This window comes from Schistocerca gregaria, chromosome 1 (assembly GCF_023897955.1).
Source record: "Schistocerca gregaria isolate iqSchGreg1 chromosome 1, iqSchGreg1.2, whole genome shotgun sequence".
Classification (NCBI taxonomy): domain Eukaryota; kingdom Metazoa; phylum Arthropoda; class Insecta; order Orthoptera; family Acrididae; genus Schistocerca; species Schistocerca gregaria.
Window position 1 is genome coordinate 10,519,770 of NC_064920.1, and position 25,725 is coordinate 10,545,494.

The window sequence follows — 25,725 nt, forward strand, 5'->3', positions numbered from 1 at the left end:
TGTGTAACATTGGTGGCACACAGAGATTTCTCAAAAACATATCTGAACCGTCCACGTGTCGTAGGACACTGTCCGCAGACGTTACAGGACACCGACATCAAAGGCTGCTGAGGAATAATCGGGTGTAGTTCCATCTTGCAACAATAATTTATGGGTTTTCCATTCTGACATATCTAGCACTTCTTGAGAATATCTGTAGCTAAACGTCCCAAATTTGGATAACAGTACTGCGCTAATTTGACTGTACATTTCACAGAACCAAAATGACCCCATTTTGAGTATACCATATTAGTGATTCCAAGTATTCACTAGGAATACAATCTTTCCAAACGTCATCTTCATCTTTTCTTCTGTATAACAGTCCAGATTTTAACTGATACTGTTCTTTGAAGTGACTTATCGTTTTGCTTTCAATTGCATCCTTAATGGACTTCCACAACGTATCAACATCTTGTAGCTGTTATAGCTTTCTACATAGCTGCGAAATCCGCTTCTCACAATATCGCATTGATAAATTCATGACTTTAAAGTCAATAGTTTGTTCTTCGCATTTGTCGTCATTCTTCCTTTTCGGCTGCCTTGAAAGAGCATCAGCTATGATGTTGTCTTTTCCTCTGATGTACTGTAGTGCAATATCACATTCTTGCAGTAGCAAAGCCCACCGGGTTAAACATCAATGAAACATCCTTCTCGTTAGAATAAAAGACAAAGCTTTGCAGTCACAGTATATGATAACCTTCTTTCCGTAAACAAAATTGAGAAACTTTCTAAGGGACCAGACTATACCCAGTGCTTCCAGTTCAATAGTACAATTCACACGTTCACAGCTAGAAAGTGTTCTGTTGGCAAAACCCAATTATTTTGACTGTATTGACTTCTTTTGGATTTTCCATCTGGACAAGAGGTGTCTGCAGCAATACAAAAATCTTGATCAAGTCTTGGTGATGCAACAGTGGAGCATTGACCAACGAATTGTGAATGTTATGAAAAGCTTGCGTGCATTTGGTCATCCACTTCCACGTGACATTTTTTCTTAACAGCTGTAACAAACAGTCTTGGCTGACTAGCTGATTGGGTAAAAAACGTTGGAAAAAAAAAAAAAAAAAAAAAAAAAAAAAAAAAAAACGAGCCGATAAAAGACTTTAATTCTTTTCTATTCTTCAGATATGGATATCTGTAAATCACATCCATCATTTTAGGACTTGGTTTTATCTCTTCGGGAGTAATTAAATGTCCAAGGAATTTCAGTTGGTTATGAGCAAACTTGGATATGCTCAAATTTACGGTACCTCCGTACTCTAAAAATCTTGTAAAAACTCTTCTTAATAAATCCAGGTGTTCCTCCCAGATTTCAGAAGCAATTAACAAATCATCCACATATAACGTAACTTTATCCAAAAGGTCTCTGCCAAGTACAGTGTCCAATGCAGATATAAAAGCACCACCACTTATATTCAATCCAAATAAAATAACTGTGAACTGGTAACACTGGCCTGGAAAAATACATGCAGTATATTTTCTAGATTCTTTTGATATTCTCATTTACCAATATGAGCTACGCATGTCCAAGGAAGTTAAGAAACAGGCACCATAAAATTTTTGTATCAATTCCTCTACGTTTTTGAGTCTGGTTTATACAGGTATAATGATCTTGTTTATCTGGTGTCTAACACCAATCTGGTGTCACCGTTAGGTTTAATTACTGCCAAGAGGGGATTACTAAATTCAGAATCTGAGGGCTCAATAATACCCCATTCAAACATTTTAATGATTTCTTTTCTTACTACCTCCTTCCTTGTCCAAGGTGTAGAATAGAATGTATGACAAAATGGTTTATGCGGACATGTCTTTGTAGTGTATTCAAAATGTTTAATCACACCAGGACGTTTACTGAAAAGTGGCAAATATTGGTCCAACAAGTAGTATAGTTCATCCTTTTGGATCACAGATGAACATTCTGATTCCAAAACCTTTTCCTGAAGTGACACTTTACTTATCATCTCTTTGGAACATTCTATAAGGTAAATGTCATCTACTATTTCATGATTGATACCAACATAAGAAATTGAATAAATGTGTGATGAAATTCAAGAAATTATTCAGATAGTGAAGGGCGACGACAATTTAATAGTCATGGGTGACTGGAATTCAGGAGTAGGAAAAAGGAGAGAAGGAACCGTAGTAGGTGAATAATGATTGAGGCTAAGAAATGAAAGAGTAAGCCGCCTGGTAGAATTTTGCACAGAGCATAACTTAATCATAGCTAACACTTCGTTCAAGAATCATAAAAGAAGGTAGTATACATGGAAGAATCCTGGAGATACTGACAGGTTTCAGATAGCTTATATAATGATAAGACAGAGATTTGGGAACCAGGTTTTAAATTGTAACACATTTCCAGGGGCAGATGTGGACTCTGACCACAATTTATTGGTTATGAACAGTAGATTAAAACTGAAGAAACTGCAAAAAGGTGGGAATTTAAGGATATGGGACATGGATAAATTAAAAGAACCAGGGGTTGTACAGAGTTTCAGGAAGAGCATAAGGGAGCAATTGACAGAAATGAGGGAAAGAAATACAGTAGAAGAAGAATGGGTAGCTCTGAGGGATGAAGTAGTGAAGGCAGCAGAGGATCAAGTAGGTAAAAAGACGAGGGCTAGTAGAACTCCTTGGGTAACAGAAGAAATATTGATTCAAGAAATATTGAATCTAATTGATGAAAGGAGAAAATATAAAAATGCAGTAACTGAAGCAGGCAAAAAGGAATATAAACGTCTCAATAATGAGATCGACAGGAAGTGCAAAATGGCTAAGCAGGGATGGCTAGAAGACAAATGTAAGGATGTAGAGGCCGACCTCGGAGAAGATCAGTTTGGATTCCGTAGAAATATTGGAACACATGAGGCAGTACTGCCCTACGACTTATCTTAGAAGCTAGATTAAGGAATGGCAAACCCACTTTTCTACCATTTGTAGACTTAGAGAAAGCTTTGGACAATGTTGACTGGAATACTCTCTTACAAATTCTAAAGGTGGCAGGGATAAAATACAGGGAGGGAAAGGCTCTTTATAACTTGTACAGAAACCAGATGGCAGTTATAAGAGTCAAGGGGCATGAAAGGGAAGCAGTGGTTGGGAAGGGAGTGGGACAGGGTTGTAGCCTCTCCCCGATGTTATTCAATCTGTATATTGAGCAAGCAGTGAAGGAAACAAAAGGAAAATGTGGAGTAGGTATTAAAATCCATGGAGAAGAAATAAAAACTTTGAGGTTTGCTGATGACATTGTAATTCTGTCAGAGACTGCAAAGGACTTGGAAGAGCAGTTGAACGGAAGGGATTGTGTCTTGAAAGGAGGAATATAAGATGAACATTGACAAAAGCAAAACAAGGATAATGGATTGTAGTCGAATTAAGTCGGGTGATGCTGAGGGAATTAGATTAGGAAATGAGACACTTAAAGTAGTAAAGGAGTTTTGCTATTTGAGGAGCAAAATAACTGATGATGGTCGAAGTGGAGAAGATATAAAATGTAGACTGGCGATGGCAAGGAAAACTTTTCTGAAGAAAAGAAATTTGTTAACATCGAGTATAGATTTAAGTGTCAGGAAGTCATTTCTGAAAGTGTTTATATGGAGTGAGCCATGTATGGAAGTGAAACATGGACGATAAATAGTTTGGACAAGAAGAGAATAGAAGCATTCGAAATGTGCTACAGAAGAAAGCCAAAGATTAGATGGGTGGATCTCATAACTACTGAGGAGGTATTGAATAGGATTGGGGAGAAGAGAAGTTTGTGGCACGACTTGACTAGAAGAAGGGATCGATTGGTAGGACATGTTCTGAGGCATCAAAGGATCACCAATTTAGTATTGGAGGACAGCGTGGAGGGTAAAATTCGTAGAGGGAGACTTAGAGATGAATACACTGAACAGATTCAAAAGGATGTAGGTTGCAGTAGGTATCGGAAGATGAAGGAGCTTGCACAGTATAGAGTAGCATGGAGAGCTGCATCAAACCAGTCTCAGGAATGAAGACCACAACAACAACCAACTTAATTCACCATTAAGTTCAGACAAAATTGATTTGGAACTACTCTGCCCTTTATCATTGTGGCTGTCAAAACATCACGATTGTAATTAAATACACATTCGCCTTCCTTCAAATTAATGAATGCACCGGTCTCACATAAAAAGTCCAAACCCCAAATACATGGTTCTGTCATTTTAGGAACAACCAGGAATGTGCTTGCTGTTTGGGCCTGTGTGGCCAAATCGAAATGTCTGCAATGTTCTTCAAACCGATTGCGAACATTTTTGGCCTGGTGACACAGTGCATTGTCATTTGTAATAATTCCACCATTGTTTGGGAACACAAAGTCAATAAGTAGCTGCAAATGGTCTCCAAGTAGGTCTCCAGCAGACAGTCAGTTCAGTTGGAGCAGAGGTCCCAGTCCATTCAGTGTAAATACAACTCACACCATTACGGAGCCACCACCAGCTCGCACAGTGCCTTGTCGACAATTCAGGTCCACAGTTTCATGGGGTCCATTCCACACATAAGCCCTATCGGTAGCTGTTACTAACTGAATTCGGGACTCACCTCGGGTTCAACCGATACTACCACGAGCCCGGGAGAGGCTCTGCAGGCGACTTCGTGCTGTTAGAAAAGGAACTCGTGTCAGTCGTCTCCTGCCGTAGCCCAGTAACATCAAATTTTTATGCACTGTCCTAACGCATACATCTGTCGTACATCCCACATCGATTTCTGCAGTTATTTCACATGATCCTGCTCACCTGTTAATACTGTCAACTCTACGAAAATGCTTCTCAGTCATTAATGAAAGCCATCAGCCACTGTGTTGTCCACAGTGATTGGTAATGGCCGAAATTTCGTACTCTTAGCACACTCTCGACACTGAGGGTCTCGGAATATTGAATTCCCTAACGATTTCCAAAATGGAATGTCCCGTACGTGTGGCTCCAGCTACTATTTCACATTCAGAGTCTGTTAATTCCTGGCAATTGGCCATAATCGTGTTGGAAAAATTTTCGTCTGAATCAGCTGAGTACAAATGATAGCTCTGCCAATGCACTGCTCTGTTATACTTTGCATATGCGATACTACTGCCACCTGTATATGTGCGTATCACTATCCTGTAACTTTTACCATCTCAGTGTATGATGAAAATGATGGAAGAGTGGAGAATGCAGAGAACAGAGAAGGAGAATCGATGTATAAGAAATAGAATAATACCTCAAGAAAAGAAACACAACATGCAAGAAAAGATTGGTAGAAGGGAAACAGAGAAAATAGAGAAATGGGGACAGCATGAAATGATGTACAGATTTGAAAGTAAGAACAGAAAGATTAGTACAGAAATCGAAAGAATGGATGGCACGATAAGGGATATTAAATACATTTAGGAACATACAGTATCTGTATAAGAAGGATCAACCATCGAGCAAAATAAAGAATGAAGAAGAGGGGAATGTACCAGATGATGAAACAGAATGGTATTTTGGGTTAGGAAGTGCAATCAGATGGAAAATAATGATGTATGTGGAACTGACGATTTGCCAGCAGAAGTGGTGATTAATTTCTCAGGCAGCTAAAACATTATTGACAGTGTCACACTGAAGATTATGCAGAAAGCTAGATTGGCTCAATGCAAAGTGTCAGGTGGAATGTTCCCTGCTGTATTTGATGGATGTTCACATGGGGAGGAACTACATATAATAATTATGATTCTGTGGTGTACAGATTTGCAAATTACTAACTTGATTATTTGGAATACAATTCGCCTTTGTGAATCTTCTTTGTTTTTTCCTTGGACCTCACCTTTCTACACAGTATGGCATGTACTGGAGATGTAAACCATGCTTATCGAGATTCAACAAGCTACCAAATAACGAGGCCTGTTTTTGAAGACACACATTTCTTCTTCCAACTTATACAGCTTTGGGAACTCTCATATACAACTGTCTGCAATTTAGCTTTAACAATTACATTTCTTCTTCCAACTTACACAGCTTTGGGAACTCTCATATACAACTGTCTGCAATTTAGCTTTAACAATTACATCAAAAGTTGACAAATTCATCAACAGTTCAACATCTGCTCTTTAACAGGCTTTACTGCAGATTGTCCACTGGAACTCAATGTAGGCCATGGTCAAGGCCCACACTAGTCTACGGAGTGCAGCATGTCTGAGAGGAAGGGACACAGCTGTGCAGAATAAACACCAAATAAGTAGGTGCTGGAAAGCTTGATCAAACTGGAGAACTGCCCCATTCTGGCAGAAACACACCTCATGGAAGTGATATGTTACATCACATGGTTTTGATTTTAAAAAGGCAAAGAAATAAAAAGATGTGATTGGATGACAGAAATAAAGGAGAGAGATATCTTGAGAGAGAGAGAGAGAGAGAGAGAGAGAGAGAGAGAGAGAGAGAGAGAGAGAGAGAGAGAGACAAAATTATACTGTATTTGTTGACTTCAAAAAGAATTCTGAAAAGTACAATGGAGCAAGTTTTTGAGTATTTTTAAGATGATGGCACTAAAGATGAACTTTAAGAACTCCTCACATCATTCAACTCGCTCCACAATAAAATAAAGATCACAACAGAACATGAAACAAATCAATCCATAAATTTCTTAGACCTCACAATTGTGAATGAACAACAAGAACTTAACTTGTTCATTTACCGAAAACCAACCTACACTGACATCACAATACATGAATCTACATACCACCCGAACACATATAAGTATGCTGCATTTAGATCAATGTTGAACAGGGCGCATACATTACCTTTAAAACCCAAAGCACTAACACAAGAAATAGGTACTGTACAAAATAATTGCAGTAAATAATGGTTACTCTGTAAAATCAATTGATAAACTGTATAGAAAAATTCAGACCAACATCACTCACAAAAACACCGAAAGGAAAACTACCGAAACACAACAAATCTTCACAGGCAATCCATACTTAGGCACAGTATCACAAAAATAGCAAACTTATTCAAAAAACCCAATATTAAAATATCTTTCTCCACAAACAGCAAACTTCGATACCACTTACCTCACTCAGTAACACAAACAAGCCAATAACAAAACACAGTGGAACATATAAATTACAATGTAACAATTGCCCTGCAAGAACCTTGCACACACAGTATAAAGAACACACCGACACCTTTTGAGTAAACTACTTTGAATTATCTACAATACCTAACCATATGCATATTAATAAACACAGACTTGATGACATCCACAACAGCGTAACTGTGCTTCACACAGAACCCAACAGTAAAAAACTTAATCTACTAGAACATATTAGAAACAAAGATTCCAAGACTTACCAAGCGGGAAAGCACCGGTAGACAGGCACAATAAATAAAACACACAAACACACACACAGAATTTCTAGCTTTCGCAACCGACGGTTGCTTCTTCAGGAAAGAGGGAAAGACAAAAGGATGTGGGTTTTAAGGGAGAGGCCCCCTACAAAACCTTTCACCTGACTCCATCAAACTCCTGACCCCACCGACACCTCGCACTCCTTCCTTATACCTACTTCCTAAAATTCACAAATCCAAACATCCCGGCCGCCCCATTGTAGCTGGTTACCAAGCCCCCACAGAACGTATCTCTGCCTACGTAGATCAACACCTTCATCCCATTACATGCAGGCTCCTATCCTTCATCAAAGACACCAACCACTTTCTCGAACGCCTGGAATCCTAACCCAGTCTGTTACCCCCGGAAACCATCCTTGTAACCATTGATGCCACTTCCCTATACACAAACATCCCGCAAGTCCAGGGCCTCGCTGCAATGGAGCACTTCCTTTCTCGCCGATCACCTGCCACCCTACCTAAAACCTCTTTCCTCGTCACCTTAGCCAGCTTCATCCTGACCCACAACTTATTCACTTTTGAAGGCCAGACATACCAACAATTAAAGGGAACAGCCATGGGTACCAGGATGGCCCCCTCGTATGCCAACCTATTTATGGGTCGCTTAGAGGAAGCCTTCTTGGTTACCCAAGCCTGCCAACCCAAAGTTTGGTACAGATTTATTGATGACATCTTCATGATCTGGACTCACAGTGAAGAACAACTCCAGAATTTCCTCTCCAACCTCAACTCCTTTGGTTCCATCAGATTCACCTGGTCCTACTCCAAATCCCATGCCACTTTCCTAGACGTTGACCTCCATCTGTCCAATGGCCAGCTTCACACATCCGTCCACATCAAACCCACCAACAAGCAACAGTACCTCCATTATGACAGCTGCCACCCATTCCATATCAAACGGTCCCTTCCCTACAGCCTAGGCCTTCATGGCAAACGAATCTACAACAGTCCTGAATCACTGAACCATTATACCAACAACCTGAAAACAGTTTTCGCATTCCACAACTACCCTCCCAACCTGGTACAGAAGCAAATAACCAGAGCCACTTCCTCATCCCCTCAAACCCAGAACCTCTCACAGAAGAACCCCAAAAGTGCCCAACTTGTGACAGGATACTTCCCGGGACTGGATCAGACCTTTAATGTGGCTCTCCAGCAGGGATACGACTTCCTAAAATCCTGCCCTGAAATGTGATCCATCCTTTATGAAATCCTCCCCACTCCACCATGAGTGTCTTTCTGCCGTCCACCTAACCTTCGTAACCTCTTGGTTCATCCCTATGAAATCCCCAAAGCACTTTCCCTACCCTCTGGATCCTACCCTTGCAACTGCCCCCGGTGTAAAACTTCTCCTATGCACCCTCCCACCACCACCTACTCCAGTCCTGTAACCCGGAAGGTGTACACGATCAAAGGCAGAACCAAGTTTGAAAGCACCCACATGATTTACCAACTGACTTGCCTACACTAATGAGGATCATCCTGTGGCTGAACATGCCTTGGTGCACGGCCAGTACATCTTGGCACAGTGTTACCAACACCAACCTATCCGAACTCCGGAGATGGGAACTTGCCCTTCAGTATATCCTCTCTTCTCGATATCTGCCAGGCCTCAACCTCCGCTAATTTCAAGTTGCCGCCGCTCATACCTCACTTGTCTTTCAACAAGTTCTTTGCCTCTGTACTTCTGCCTCGACTGAGATCTCAGCCCGAACTATTTGCCTTTACAAATGTCTGCTTGTGTCTGTGTATGTGCGGATGGATATGTGTGTGTGTGCGCGCGAGTGTACACCTGTCCTTTTTTCCCCCTAAGGTAAGTCTTTCCGCTCCCGGGATTGGAATGACTCCTTACCCTCTCCCTTAAAACCCACATCCTTTCGTCTTTCCCTCTCCTTCCCTCTTTCCTGAAAAAGCAACCACTGGTTGCAAAAGCTAGAAATTTTGTGTGTGTGTTTGTGTGTTATTTATTGTGCCTGTCTACCGGCACTTTCCAGCTTGGTAAGTCTTGGAATCTTTGTTTTTAATGTATTTTTCCCATGTGGAAGTTTCTTTCTATTTAATGTACTAGAACAGTTAGAAATAATGCTACACAAAGAAAAATATTCCGAAAACTTTTTGAATTAACAAACAGATTTTAACAGCCACAATTTTTTCTACACCTTAACTATTAAAAGTTAAACTTTTAAAAGTTTATTTTTTTCTGAGGAATCAAATCTATAATATTACAAACAGCTGACAACCTACCACATGGCGCCAAATAATTATTTTAATAATACCTGTGTACTAGTAATACTATATCATATTATCTTCTGTGAAAAAAAAAAATCGATTATATTTAGAAGTAGAACAACTGTATGAGTGAGAATCTTTGGCATGTTTATGTTCTGATACTACAATGTACGAAAACGTGTGTGACAATGTATATAGCCCAGTATGTACTGCAAAATTAAAGATGTGTATTGTGTATACCAACTGCACAACAGAAGCAGACATCATACAATGTTAAACTGTAAGTTAGTTTCATATCACTAACACTGTTAAACTTATATCTACAATATACCATGTTGTAACACAAAAATGTAATATCAGCAGGCAAACAACTAAAAAAACCAGATGTAAATCACTAAAAAGCACCTGATGATGAGCCTCCAGGGCTCGAAATGCATAGTGCAGTAAATAAACGCAACTTGTGACTGAAGGCGGTTTGTTCTTCATTTTCCGAAAGTAAAACAGTCGCAGACGAAACACTGAAAAACAATGGATAAAATTAAGAATGGAATTGATTGGGAGGAAGGAAATTAGTACAAAATTTATATTTACAAGAGTAGAAGCCAGAAATGAAATGACTGAGGGAAAGAACAATTAGAAGGAGATTGAGACGAGTAATGAGGTGCTGGAAAGAATAGAGGAGAGACAAAGACTGCTGGAAGCCATAAGAAAAGGAAAGGAAAGAAGAACTGACTCAGCCACGTGTTGTGACAGGACTGTTTGATGGTAAATGCATTGGAAGGGTTGGTGTATGGGAGAAGAATGAAAGAAAGGAGAAGATGTAAGATGGTTGGTGACATTAAAGAAAATGGAAGATCTTTGAAAATGAAGAGAACAGCAGAGGATAGGAGAACATCAAAATCAACCACATAAAGACCTGCCTTGGGCAGAACACATAATAGTCAAGTCAAATAAACTGTTAAGAGGTAAAAGAATAAAGTGATGAAATCTATCTGATCTGTTCCTGTATACTGAGTATTACAAGCAGATCTTCCATAAGGATGTTAAGCATGTGAAGGTTTGTGGGTAGATGTTCATTTCCGGGCACGGTGATAATTCAGTACAAAGTAAGATGCAACAGTTGTCCAGATGTGTAACTTATTTAAACACACCAAGTTTTGAGATGACAAAATCCCAGTATCAGGTTCCTAAAATTAATATGCCATTAGGCACAGTCAAAAATAATAAGCAAGCAGTAAACATGTATTGTCATACATACAAGATTCTCCTTAATGATATGAATATAATAGAGGGAAAAAAGGATAGGTATATACTAGCGAGCGCGTAAACACACGCGCGCGCGCACACACACACACACACACACACACACACACACACACACACACACACGCATATCCATCCATACATATACAGACACAAGCAGACATATTTAAAGGCAAAGAGTCTGGGCAGAGACGTCAGTCGAGGCGGAAGTGCAGAGGCAAAGATGATGTGGAATGACAGGTGAGGTATGAGTGGCGGCAACTTGAAATTAGCGGAGATTGAGGCCTGGTGGATAACGAGAAGAGAGGATATATCGAAGGGCAAGTTCCCATCTCCGGAGTTCGGATAGGTTGGTGTTGGTGGGAAGTATCCAGATAACCCGGACGGTGTAACACTGTGCCAAGATGTGCTGGCCGTACACCAAGGCATGTTTAGCCCACAGGGTGATCCTCATTACCAACAAACACTGTCTGCCTGTGTCCATTCATGCGAATGGGCAGTTTGTTGCTGGTCATTCCCACATAGAAAGCGTCACAGTGCGAGCAGGTCAGTTGGTAAATCACTTGGGTGCCTTCACACGTGGCTCTGCCTTTGATCGTGTACACCTTCCGGGTTACAGGACTGGAGCAAGTCGTGGTGGGAGGGTGCATAGGAGAGGTTTTACACCGGGGGGCGGTTACAAGGGTAGGAGCCAGAGGGTGGGGAAGGTGGTTTGGAGATTTCATAGGGATGAACCAAAAGGTTACGAATGTTAGGTGGACGGCAGAAAGACACTCTTGGTGGAGTGGGGAGGATTTCATGAAGGATGGATCACATTTCAGGGCAGGATTGTAGGAAGTCGTATCGCTGCTGGAGAGCCACATTCAGAGTCTGATCCAGTCCCGGGAAGTATCCGGTCACAAGTGGGGCACTTTTGGGGTTCTTCTGTGAGAGGTTCTGGGTTTGAGAGGATGAGGAAGTGGCTCTGGTTATTTGCTTCTGTACCAGGTCGGGAGGGTAGTTGTGGAATGCGAAAACTGTTTTCAGGTTGTTGGTGTAATGGTTCAGGGATTCAGGACTGTTGCAGATTCGTTTGCCATGAAGGACTACGCCTTAGGGAAGAGACCGTTTGATATGGAATGGGTGGCAGCTGTCATAATGGAGGTACTGTTGCTTGTTGGTGAGTTTGATGTGGACGGATGTATGAAGCTGACCATTGGACAGATGGACGTCAACGTCAAGTAAAGTGGCATAGGATTTGGAGTAGGACCAGGTGAATCTGATGGAACCAAAGGAGTTGAGGTAGGAGAGGAAATTCTGGAATTGTTCTTCACTGTGAGTCCAGATCATGAAGATTTCATCAATAAATCTGTATCAAACTTTGGGTTGGCAGGATTGGGTAACCAAGAAGGCTTCCTCTAAGCGACCCATAAATAGGTTGGCATACGAGGGGGCCATCCTGGTACCCATGGGCTGTTCTCTTTAATTGTTGATATGTCTGGCCTTCAAAAGTGAAGAAGTTGTGGGTCAGGATGAAGCTGGCTAAGGCGATGAGGAAAGAGGTTTTAAGGTAGGGTGGTGGGTGATCGGCGTGAAAGGAAGTGCTCCACTGCAGTGAGGTCCTAGACGTGCGGGATATTTGTGTATAGGGAAGTGGCATCAATGGTTACAAGGATGGTTTCCGGGGGTAACAGACTGGGTAAGGATTCCAGGCGTTCGAGAAAGTGGTTGGTGTCTTTGATGAAGCATAGGAGACTGCATGTAAACGGGTTGAAGGTGTTGATCTACGTAGGCAGAGATACATTCTGTGGGGGCTTGGTAACCAGCTACAATGGGGCGGCCGGGATGTTTGGGTTTGCGAAATTTAGGAAGTAGGTAGAAGGTAGGAGTGCGAGGTGTCGGTGGGGTCAGGAGTTTGATGGAGTCAGGCGAAAAGTTTTGTAGGGGGCCTAAGGTTCTGAGGATTCCTTGAAGCTCTGCCTGGACATCAGAAATGGGATTACATTGGCAAACTTTGTATGTAGAGTTGTACAGATTTATTGATGACATCTTCATGATCTGGACTCACAGTGAAGAACAACTCCTGAATTTCCTCTCCAACCTCAACTCCTTTGGTTCCGCCAGATTCACCTGGTGCTACTCCAAATCCCATGCCACTTTCCTTGACGTTGACCTCCATCTGTCCAATGGCCAGCTTCACACATCCGTCCACATCAAACCCACCAACAAGCAACAGTACCTCCATTATGACAGCTGCCACCCGTTCCATATCAAACGGTCCCTTCCCTACAGCCTAGGCCTTCGTGGTAAACGAATCTGCTCCAGTCCTGAATCCCTGAACCATTACACCAACAACCTGAAAACAGCTTTCGCATCTCACAACTACCCTCCAGACCTGGTACAGAAGCAAATAACCAGAGCCACTTCCTCATCCCCTCAAACCCAGAACCTCTCACAGAAGAACCCCAAAAGTGCCCAACTTGTGACAGGATACTTCCCGGGACTGGATCAGACTCTGAATGTGGCTCTCCAGCAGGGATACGACTTCCTAAAATCCTGCCCCGAAATGAGATCCATCCTTCATGAAATCCTCCCCACTCCACCAAGAGTGTCTTTCTGCCGTCCACCTAACCTTCGGAACCTCTTGGTTCATCCCTATGAAATCCCCAAACCATCTTCCCTACCATCTGGCTCCTACCCTTGTAACCGGTGTATAACCTGTCCTATGCACCCTCCCACCACCACCTACTCCAGTCCTGTAACCCAGAAGGTGTACACGATCAAAGGCAGAGCCACGTGATTTACCAACTGACCTGCCTACACTGTGACGCTTTCTATGTGGGAATGACCAGCAACAAACTGTCCATTCGCATGAATGGACACAGGCAGACAGTGTTTGTTGGTAATGAGGATCACCCTGTGGCTAAACATGCCTTGGAGCACGGCCAGCACATCTTAGCACAGTGTTACACGTCCGGGTTATCTGGATACTTCCCACCAACACCAACCTATCCGAACTCGGGAGATGGGAACTTGCCCTTCAATATATCCTCTCTTCTCGTTATCCACCAGGCCTCAACCTCTGCTAATTTCAAGTTGCCGCCACTCATACCTCACCTGTCATTCCACATCATCTTTGCCTCTGCACTTCCGCCTCAACTGACGTCTCTGCCCAAACTCTTTGCCTTTAAATATGTCTGCTTGTGTCTGTATATGTATGGATGGATGTGTGTGTGTGTGTGTGTGTGTGTGTGTGTGTGTGTGTGTGTGTGTGAGCGCGCGCGCGTGCGTGCGTGCGTGAGTATATACCTATCCTTTTTTCCCCCTAAGGTAAGTCTTTCCGCTCCCGGGATTGGAATGACTCCTTACCCTCTCCCTTAAAACCCACATCCTTTCGTCTTTCCCTCTCTTTCCCGCTTTCCTGAAGAAGCAACCGTTGGTTGCGAAAGCTAGAAATTTTGTGTGTGTGTTATTTATTGTGCCTGTCTACTGGTGCTTTCCCTCTTGGTAAGTCTTGGAATCTTTGTTTTTAACATCTTTGTTTTTAGATATACAAGATTCTCCATTATACATAAAATTGTATAACATTTGTATGCGCCTAGGGCCTGCTTGCTACATATTCTGTGAGTCTTAACAACAGAATGAAAGGTATTAAAATCCTATATTTGCGAATGAGTAACACTGAGGTTTGAATTTACTTAGGATAGTTCTTCAGTAGTTCTGAAGTAGGAGAGTACTAGCACAAACCATTGCTACTATGTTCCACGTTGGCAATACTTACTTACCTAACACAGTTAACATGCTTGCATTTATTGACATGCCAATCTCTGTATTTGTACTGTTCACATAAATAGAAAAGATTAAATTCACCGTGACAGTTGAGTATTATTAACTGACACGACACATAGCATAATCAGACATTGCCTGCTAAAGCAGGGCCACTAATGACTCACCTGTAAGAACTTCCAGTCTCAGCTGGGTAAGGGTCGCGAGAGCAGTCTGGTAGAGGGAGCAGACGAGTGCAACTTTGGAGCATTCTGCACTGCCGAGGCGGTTTCGGCCGGCAGAGTGGCAGGCCCCACGGTGCTCAAGCAGCGCCCGCCTCAGTAGTCCAGTCCCACCGACTGCCTGTGGTACACCATCAGAGGTTTCTGGTGGCTCTGCTTCTTCTAGAACATGCCCCAGCAGTGCAGACACCATCGGACTCGACCACAACAGTTGCAACTGTGACCTTACATGAGGTATCGACTCCATTAGTGCACTGTCCGTCTCCTGTGCGAACCAGCCTAGTACTGGATGCCAGTGAGTTAAATTTGACTGCTTGCTCGTGACATAATGTTGGCAACTCTCTAAAAGTCGAGTCACCACAAACTGAAAATTAATAGAGAAACAAGGAAGTAAGTGCAAATCGCTATACCTTACAAAAACTGCTTACGTAATGTGACATTTTCTATTCTCCTTGCATTATAGTTATTAAGGTTAAATGGAATTTTCCTCTAGATCACATATCGATGGCAAATTTCTCTACAATTGAAACAAAAAAGAAAGAAAGAAAGAAAGAAAGAAAGAAAGAAAGAAAGAAAGATAGAAATAATTGCTTTGACACTATAGGTCATTAGAGGCTGGATGCAATTTCAGCTGGAAAAAGGGTAGGTAAGGAAACTTGCCACTTCATTTTCTTGGTAAGAATTCTCATATTTACATTGAGCGAAAGGGGAGCTTGCGTCAAGATGGTTGGGTAGGGATCAGGGCATTGCACATTATAAGTACAATTCAATGGTTTTAACAACTGTGCATTTTCACACATTATAATTCATCAGATTTTTTTATTTTCATTATTTATTGCTACAGTTGTAATAAGAATAGTTTTCAAATTGGAAACTTGCAAGATTTAAGTTATTAAATTGTCAAACTGAAAAACATAGAAAAACCAAAACACAAGACTAAATTTAAAACTATGCATTCATGTACAGAATGCAAGCAATCTGTTCCAACTCACCAATAATCCTATTCATAAATAAAAAATTGCCTATATCAGTTCTTTAAGGCTTAGTTCTAATTTTCTACTTGTGCTGTGATACACCAGTGTAAATAGATAGTTCAGTTTTCTTTAACTTTCTACCCCTGTTTTTTGTATACAGCAGAACTTGTATTAGATATGTTTCTCCTTTTGTGCTGTAATATTTTTTGACAAAATTCACTGATCATTTTAAGAGGAATCACAGAAGTTACAGGAGAAGGTGCACTGTCGAACCACTTCAGATTTGTTCCGATCGTAAATCCAATATCGATCTCGACAGAAAGTTTTATATTAATGTGTCATCAGACGAGAAGTATATACTTTAAAGATTCACCAATGACACTGTAATTATATCAGAGTGAGCAGAGGACTTGGAAGATCAGCTGAACAGCACGAATAATGCCTCGAAAAGAAGGTTATACAATGAACATCAACAAGGACAAAACAAGGGTGGGCCATAATAGAAATCTGGTGATGCTGAGAGAATCATATTGAGAAATAAGACACTAAAAGTAGGGGGATCAGTTTTTTCTATTTCATTAACAAAATAACTGGCAATGGCTGAAGTAAAAGAGGGATAAAATACACAATGGAAAAATCAAGAAAATCTAAAAGCATCTGAAGTTGATTGTAGAGAATAACAGTACAGAGAAGAGAAGATTAGAAACTTCTAAATGTGGTGCTACAGGAGGGTGCTCAGGAACTGACTGCTAGATCAAGTGCTAATGCATCGAGGATAGATTTGTTAGCTAATACGCTCAGGTATTAATGAATAACGGAAGGAAGTGTGGTGGGTAAAAATTGTGGGGAAGGCAAAAGCTTGACTATGGTATGCAGACTCAAGTGGATGTAGATTACAGTACTTATAAAAGTTTGAATAAACTTGTACAGGATTTCAAACCTGGAGAGCTACATCAAACCAATGAAGGTAACACAAAACTACTGAGCCAACAGTGGTAAGACTAGTGTTACATGTGCTAATTCTTTTGCTGTTTGATATATTAAATCTATGCTAATGTTAATGTTGTTGTTGTTGTTGTTGTTGTTGTTGTTGTCTTCAGTTCTGAGACTGATTTGATGCAGCTCTCCATGCTACTCTATCCTGTGCAAGCTGCTTCATCTCCCAGTACCTACTGCAACCTACATCCTTCTGAATCTGCTTAGTGTATTTATCTCTTGGTCTCCCACTACGATTTTTTACCCTCCACGCTGCATTCCAATGCTAAATTTGTGATCCCTTGATGCCTCAAAACATGTCCTACCAACTGATCACTTCTTCTAGTCAAGTTGTGCCACAAACTTCTCTTCTCCCCAATCCTATTCAATACCTCCACATTAGTTACGTGATCTATCAACCTTATCTTCAGCATTCTTCTGTAGCACCACATTTCGAAAGCTTCTATTCTCTTCTTGTCCGAACTAGTTATCATCCATGTTTCACTTCTATACATGGCTAAACACCAAACAAATACTTTCAGAAACGACTTCCTGATACATAAATCTATATTCAATGTTAACAAATTTCTCTTCTTCAGAAACGCTTTCCTTGCCATTGCCAGTCTATATTTTATATCCTCTCTAATTCGACCTTCATCAGTTATTTTACTTCCTAAATAGCAAAACTCCTTTACTACTTTAAGTGTCTCATTTCCTAATCTAATTCCCTCAGCATCACCCGATTTAATTTGACTACATTCCATTATCCTCGTTTTGCTTTTGTTGATGTTCATCTTATATCCTCCTTTCAAGACACTGTCCATTCCATTCAACTGCTCTTCCAGGTCCTTTGTTGTCGCTGACAGAATTACAATGTCATTGGCGAACCTCAAAGTTTTTACTTCTTCTCTATGAATTTCAATACCTACTCCGAATTTTTCTTTTGTTTCCTTTACTGCTTGCTCAATATAAGATTGAATAACATCGGGGAGAGGTTACAACCCTGTCTCACTCCTTTCCCAACCACTGCTTCCCTTTCATGCCCCTCGACTCTTATGACTGCCATCTGGTTTCTGCACAAATTGCAAATAGCCTTTCGCTCCCTGTATTTTACCCCTGCCACCTTCAGAATTTGAAAGAGAGTATTCCAGTCAACATTGTCAAAAGCTTTCTCTAAGTCTACAAATGCTAGAAACGTAGGTTTGCCTTTTCTTAATCTCTCTTCTAAAATAAGTCGTGAGGTCAGTGTTGCCTCACGTGTTCCAACATTTCTACGGAATCCAAACTGATCCTCCCCAAGGTCCGCATCTACCAGTTTTTCCATTCGTCTGTAAAGAATTCGAGTTAATATTTTGCAGCTATGACTTATTAATCTGATAGTTCGGTAATTTTCACATCTGTCAGCACCTGCTTTCTTTGGGACTGGAATTATTATATTCTTCTTGAAGTCTGAGGGTATTTCGCCTGTCTTGTACATCTTGCTCACCAGCTGGTAGAGTTTTGTTATGACTGGTTCTCCCAAGGCCGTCAATAGTTCTAATGGAATGTTGTCTACTCCGGGGGCCTTGTTTCGACTCAGGTCTTTCAGTGCTCTGTCAAACTCTTCACGCAGTATCTTATCTCCCATTTCGTCTTCATCTACATCCTCTTCCATTTCCATAATACTGTCCTCAAGTACATCGCCCTTGTATAAACCTTTTATATACTCCTTCCACCTTTCTGCCTTCCCTTCTTTGCTTAGAACTGGGTCGCCATCTAAGCTCTTGATATTCATACACGTGGTTCTATTCTCTCCAAAGGTCTATCTAATTTTCCTGTAGGCAGTATCTATCTTACCCCTAGTGAGATAAGCTTCTACATCCTTACATTTGTCCTCTAGCCATCCCTGCTTAGCCATTTTGCACTTCCTGTAGATCTTATTTTTGAGACGTTTGTATTCCTTTTTGCCTGCTTCATTTACTGCGTTTTTGTGTTTTCTCTTTTCATCAATTAAATTCAATATTTCTTCTGTTACCCAAGTATTTCTAGCAGCCCTCGTCTTTTTACCTACTTGATCCTCTGCTGCCTTCACTACTTCATCCCTCAGAGCTACCCATTCTTCTTCTACTGCGTTTCTTTCCCCCATTCCTGTCAATTGTTCAGTTATGCTCTCCTTGAATCTCTGTGCAACCTCTGGTTTCAGATCCCATCTCCTTAATTGAGCACCTTTTTGCAGTTTCTTCAGTTTTAATCTACAGGTCATTACCAATAGATTGTGGTCAGAGTCAACATCTGCCCCTGGATATGTCTTACAACTTAAAACCTGGTTCCTAAATCTGTCTTACCATTATATAATCTATCTGAAACCTGTCAGTATCTCCAGGATTCTTCCATGTATACAACCTTCTTTTATGATTCTTGAACGAAGTGTTAGCTATGATTAAGTTAGGCTCTGTGCAAAATTCTACCAGACGGCTTCCTCTTTCATTTCTTAGCCCCAATCCATAATCACCTACTATGTTTCCTTCTCTCCCTTTACCTACTGACGAATTCCAGTCACCCATGACTATTAAATTTTCGTGTCCCTTCACTACCTGAATAATTTCTTTTATCTCATCATACATTTCTTCATTTGTTCGTCATCTGCAGAGCTAGTTGGCATATAAACTTGTACTACTGTAGTAGGCGTGGGCTTTGTGTCTATCTTGGCCACAATAATGCGTTCACTATGCTGTTTGTAGTAGCTTACCCGCACTCCTATTTTTTTTTATTCATTATTAAACCTACTCCTGCATTACCCCTATTTGATTTTGTATTTATAACCCTGTATTCACCTGACCAAAAGTCTTGTTCCTCCTGCCACCGAACTTCACTAATTCCCACTATATCTAACTTTAACCTATTCATTTCCCTTTTTAAATTTTCTAACCTACCTGCCCGATTAAGGGATCTGACATTCCACGCTCCGATCCGTAGAGCGCCAGTTTTCTTTCTGCTTATAACGACATCCTCTTGAGTAGTCCCCGCCCGGAGATCCGAATGGGGGACTATTTTACCTTCGGAATACTTTACCCAAGAGGACGCCATCATCATTTAATCATACAGTAAAGCTGCATGTCCTCGGAAAAAATTACGGCTGTAGTTTCCCCTTGCTTTCAGCCATTCGCAGTACCAGCACAGCAAGGCCGTTTTGGTTAATGTTGCAAGGCCAAATCAGTCAATCATCCAGACTGTTGCCCCTGCAACTACTGAAAAGGCGCTGCCCCTCTTTAGGAACCACATGTTTGTCTGGTCTCTCAACAGATACCCCTCCATTGTGGTTGCACCTACGGCACGGCCATCTGTATCGCTGAGGCACGCAAGCCTCAACCACCAACGGCAAGGTCCAGGGGGCAAGGGGGGGGGGGGGGGGGGGGCTGATGCTAATGTTTCTGCAAAATACTCACAAGTTGTTAACAAGTAACTGGCAAATGAGTATACTACATCAAAATTGTGTTCGTTGTCATAAATGTAAGATTTACTATGAAGGCTTTCAGTAGCTTGCAAACAATGAACGTATGACTAATTATTTACTTTGGTCTTTTGAAAATCTTTAAAAAATTGAGAGAAATTTCTGTGGACCATGAGGATACAATTAATAATGAGGATACATTTGACACTCAAGTGTGTCACAGACAGACATCCACACCAGCGCACTATTGGATCAATGTCTATCCTAAGTTCCGTATATTTCCAGAAATTTCACACTTATCTGATCATCTTTTAAAGTGTCTTGGAATCATAGTGATCTTTCCATAATGGTTATCTGTGTTAATGTTCTCTTAAATGTCTTCCATGAACAAATACTGCACATCAGGAATAACTTATTACTGGACAGCTGACAGCTGTCCTGATTACATAAATCAATAGTTTACATGCTGCTCTTTGCAACTTCATAGTTACAAAATTTTAATTTTAGTGCATTTACAGCTACAGAAATATCATCATATCTGTACCTAGAAGATATCACATGTTACAGGAGGGAAGTACGTCAAAATAGTTGAGCAAACTGAAGATTTACTTATTAGTTTTTTTATAATTATGCAACTACTAATTTTGTGACACTCCAAGGTTCACAAAACTATTAGTGGAACACAATCTGATCAGTTTTATTACCCTAAATGTCAACTGCATAAAGGGTTTAAACTACACTAACGTCAGATTTGTGTCCGTAAACATTTTCTTCTTTCATATAATTGTTGTTAAACAATACTTTACAGAAAAACGGCTGTTATCCAAACATGTTTTGTAAACAATTTTTACTTTTTTTCAAAATAAAATTAGCTTATGTGAATAATTTTCATTTCCTCTTGTAAATAAATTTCATTATGCAAGTGGTTCAAATGGCTCTAAACACTATGGGACTTAACATCTGAGGTCATCAGTCGCCTAGGCTTGGAGCTACTTAAACCTAACTAATCTAAGGATATCACACATATCCATACCCGGGGCAGGATTCGAACCTGCAACTGCAGCAGCAGTGCGGTTCCGGGTTGAAGCGCCTAGAACCACTCAGCCACAGCGGCCGGCAAATTTTATTATGCCACATGTTTAGCTTAAAATCTACATTTAAATTATGTAACACAATTTTACTAAATAATACTGACTTAAAAACAATTTTATCAAGAAATCAGATATTCGCTGATGAGCCAAAACATTATAACCACTGACCACTGTAAAGCCGAATGTCACTTGCTGGAGTTAAGGGAACACGACATAGTGAGAGAAGTACACAAGTAGAGCAGGCAACGACACAAGCAGCAAATGAGGGATTCCACCGACATAATCAACTTTGGCAAGGGGCACGTCATTATGGATTGGCACCTGGGAAAGAGTTTTTCAGAAATGGCGAAACAGGTCAGCTGTTTGCACACTACTGTGATGAGCATCTAAGGAAAGTGGTCGTAGAACTGAGAAATCAAGTGTAGGTGGCCACGGTTCAGGTGTACACACCTCGACACAGAAGCCCCAGGTTGAAGGCTCATCCATTCTGATAAAGCGCAACAGACAGTGATTTGTGATACATCTGATGACAAAGAACAATGCTGATGTAGGCAAGATGATTTGGTGCACATTATTAAACACGCATATCCATAATAGGTGACCCCTGCCCTCTCACAGCGTCGACCCGACAACATTTTCAACAGTGAGAGCTGCAGGCTTGGGACCGATGAGACTGGACCGTAAATTGACAGAAACATTACTTCGGGTCGGACGCATCACATTTGTCGTTACAGCTAGTCACGTGCAAATATCCTGTAATCTGGGCAACCGGCTACTCCAAACATGCACCACGCCAAGGATGTGGGCCGGCGGGGAATGTATCACCCTACAGGGAGGAGGGGGTATTCGTCTGGGCTCTGGGTTTCCACAGGACCCGAGATAGTAATCGAAGGCAGCATGACGGCTGTAGACCACCCACATTCCTTCCAGCTCAATATTTTCCCTGAAAGCAGCAATGGGATAACTGTCTGTGCCACTAGGCCAAAAGTGTGCCACAGTGGTTTCACGAGGACAATAATTAAATCGGGTTGACGTTCCGATCTGAACCCGAAGGAACACGGCTGGAACTCTTACTACGTGGGGCCATACACGCACCCACAAATCACTGGCCCGTAATTTACAGGACTCACACGACCTGGGCGTACACACTCGGTGCCACGTACCTCCAGGAACCTACCGAGAACTTGACAAACCTGTGCCACACACAATCTTTGTAGCACTGCATTCCGTAGGTGGGACAACGCACTGTCAAGTAGCTGGTCAAAATGTTTTAGCTCATTAGTGTGGAAATCCGTTAGGTGTGTTATCCTTCACTAAACAAAGAATTCCAACCAAATACCTTAAGCAAAACTTGACTGTCAAAAAGCTCAAGTGTACAAACTGCCTCAAAATCATCAAGAATGATAATCGACACGAGGAATACATGTACTATTTTCTTGTGGGATGTCGTGGCGCGATCTGCACCAGGAACAAGCGGTCCTAACACTGCCCATCATTTCTCTCTACTCTGCAGATATTTTCACACGTGTCCATAGTAATGATTCTTTAAGTCTAGACACATTATTTAGTAATTATGTGAATTTTTACTGTTTGATTTCAAATCAAAAATGACTGACTTATGATACATATTTTACAACAAGAAACTCTTGCAATATTAACAATATTTAATTTGCTAAATGACAAGAGTCAGTGAAAGGTGATGTTTCCTGTAGTATGTGATTCAGTTACCAGTTAAAAGGTAATGGGAAAATCTGTCTGCATTGACCTCGTTGTCATAGTTACGGTTTCCCTCTCTTCTACTACTACTACTACTACTACTACCACCATCATTATTATTATTATTATTATTATTATTATCCCACTAGCACTGTTATTTACAATTACAAAATGTTCCTTACACTTACTATTCACTGCTTTGAAATAATACTCACAGTAAAACTTGGGAAATAAAGTTCTCGTAAGGCATCTTCACGCTGAATGTAGGCAAGGTGTATCAGATTTGCTAGTAGACAAAGGGCATAGTTGCCTTCCAGAACATTAAATACTATCCTAGTATTCTGTTCCAAATTCAGAAGGTCCAAACTTCTGCCAAATATTTCATGGCTGATGATGGCAGAAACACACTAAAATAGCGACAAAGTAATAGAGACAGATGTAAAATGATATATAACAGGTAACAAAGAGCACTACAGCTGACATTATGTTAAACGACTCACCTTCAGGCCTTTACTACTTATAATATTCACAAAGTGCCAACTAGTGGCACATGAAATTTGTTATAGGACAGTAATTTCTTTTTTATTTAATATTATAAATAGTTGACCTGTCAGCTCTAAAATGCGTCTGTTAAGAAGTCAATTTCTGCTAAATAATGAATGTAGTAAAGATCTGAAGATGAATCCTCATTTAACAGAAATACATTACAATACTACAGTATGTTGATAATTTTTATTTTGGGATCTAATTGCAACTGAACAAAACACAATTTTTTGTGTTTCCTCTCAGCAAGTCATCTTCAGTGGCCTGAAATATGTACATATATTTGTTTGTATATTTAGTTTACATTCAGAACATTGAATATCATAAACATACCGTGATATTACAAGCAAAACAGGATGACATGACTACAAGAGCTGAAAACATTATAACAATGTTACATAGCACAGCTCAACTTGACTAGAAGAAGGGATCGGTTGGTAGGACATGTTCTGAGGCATCAAGGGATCACCAATTATTGGAGAGCAGTGTGTGGGGGGGGGGGTAAAAATCATAGAGGGAGACCAAGAGATGAATACACTAAGCAGATTCCAAAGGATGTAGGTTGCAGTAGGTACTGGGAGATGAAGAAGCTTGCACAGGACAGAGTAGCGTGGACAGGTGCATCAAACCAGTCTCAGGAACAACAACAGCACAGCTAACCAAAAATTATGTAATGTATGTATCAGGCTGTTGCTCACAACACAGAGCAGATGCTGAGTCGCAAACAGGCACAAAAAAAAGACTGTCACAAATAAAGTTTTCAGCCATTAAGGCCTGTGTTGGCAATAGAAGACACACACACACACACACACACACACACACATACACACACACACACAAAACTGGAACCACATGGCCTGAGCCTGAGCCTGCAGTTGAATTTGTGTGTGTGATTTATTGTCAATGAAGGCCTTAATGGCCAGAAGCTTTATTTGTGACAGAGTTTTTGTTGTGCCTATCAGCAACTCAGCATCTCCAATATGTGTTGAGTAGCAAATTTCCTTTTCATAATATTGTTACAATCCATCCTGGATTTTCCATTGTTTGATTTTTGTAGGTATCAGGCTCATATACCACAATTTAGTTATACTGCATCATTTCACATCATAAGAATTATAAGGCTAATAGTATGTATAATAAAAGTTTTAGTAGAGTTAAACACAAATATTCTTCGGCTAATTAAGATGAGTATAAGTAAACTGTTCTTAGCTTCAATCCTACTTATACTGCTGTTTTTACGAATTGATAAGGCTGTAGAGCAAACTGCTCATATTTCTTACCCCATGTAGACTCTTGTTCAGTATTTGTCTCATAAGATGAACGTCTGCACTTGACTGTGTATCATAATAATGACACAACTTCTTAGTTATTGTTAATTCAGGTTCCTGTCACAGTTGCATACAGTTTCTTGATGGTGACTAATTCTAAATGTTAACATTTGCGCTCAAAACCATTACCTGCATTTTGAAAGTTTGTTAGAGCATAATTCCACTCATACACTTGCATGGTATCAACATAATACAGACCCATATGACAAATGTGGTATGATTATAGTTACAGTAAGCTAGACTAGTCTGTCAAAAGTACCATTTCTGAATTATAGTGATACTATATTTATTGTATGGATCTACATTACGTAGATGCCATTCATCTGTCTCAGTGGAATTACTCTCTAATGAACACTTGAAATGCATGCAATCGTTTGAGAATGATGTTAACATTTAAACCTAAGCATCACCAAGAAACTGTATGTACATATGACAGAAACCCGAACAAATAATAATCAGATTTAAGTTTCTGGTACTTTCACCAACAAAATATTGGAATTAAATACACTTACTCATCTCAAACAAGTCTAGCTCCTTGTTTAGAAGGGTCCCATTTTTATATACAAGTCTAGTGAACAGGCAATATTTTTAATTCCCTAGAGTACTAGCTTAATGGGTATTTGATGAGACACCTGTTGCATCATCTTTAAGAGCCTCTTTCGCATCACAAACATTTTCGTATGTATTGAGCCCAATAACCTGGTTGCCATAAGAGATAGTTGAAAGCACTAATGCAAAATAAATTGTCTTTAGGGCTGTGACATCA

General features: G+C 40.6%; 1 protein-coding gene across 1 annotated transcript in view; it reads right to left on the reverse strand.

Annotated features, from left to right (window-relative positions):
* The window catches only part of LOC126323250 (ubiquitin-protein ligase E3B), a 280,679-nt gene that overhangs the window by 183,987 nt on the left and 70,967 nt on the right, over positions 1–25,725 (reverse strand). The window contains exons 5-6 of the mRNA XM_049994667.1: positions 23,304–23,495; positions 14,849–15,266 (exon numbers count right to left, since the gene is read on the reverse strand). Of these exons, the coding sequence (XP_049850624.1) occupies positions 14,849–15,266; positions 23,304–23,495 (610 nt within the window). The remainder of the gene's footprint in view (positions 1–14,848; positions 15,267–23,303; positions 23,496–25,725) is intronic.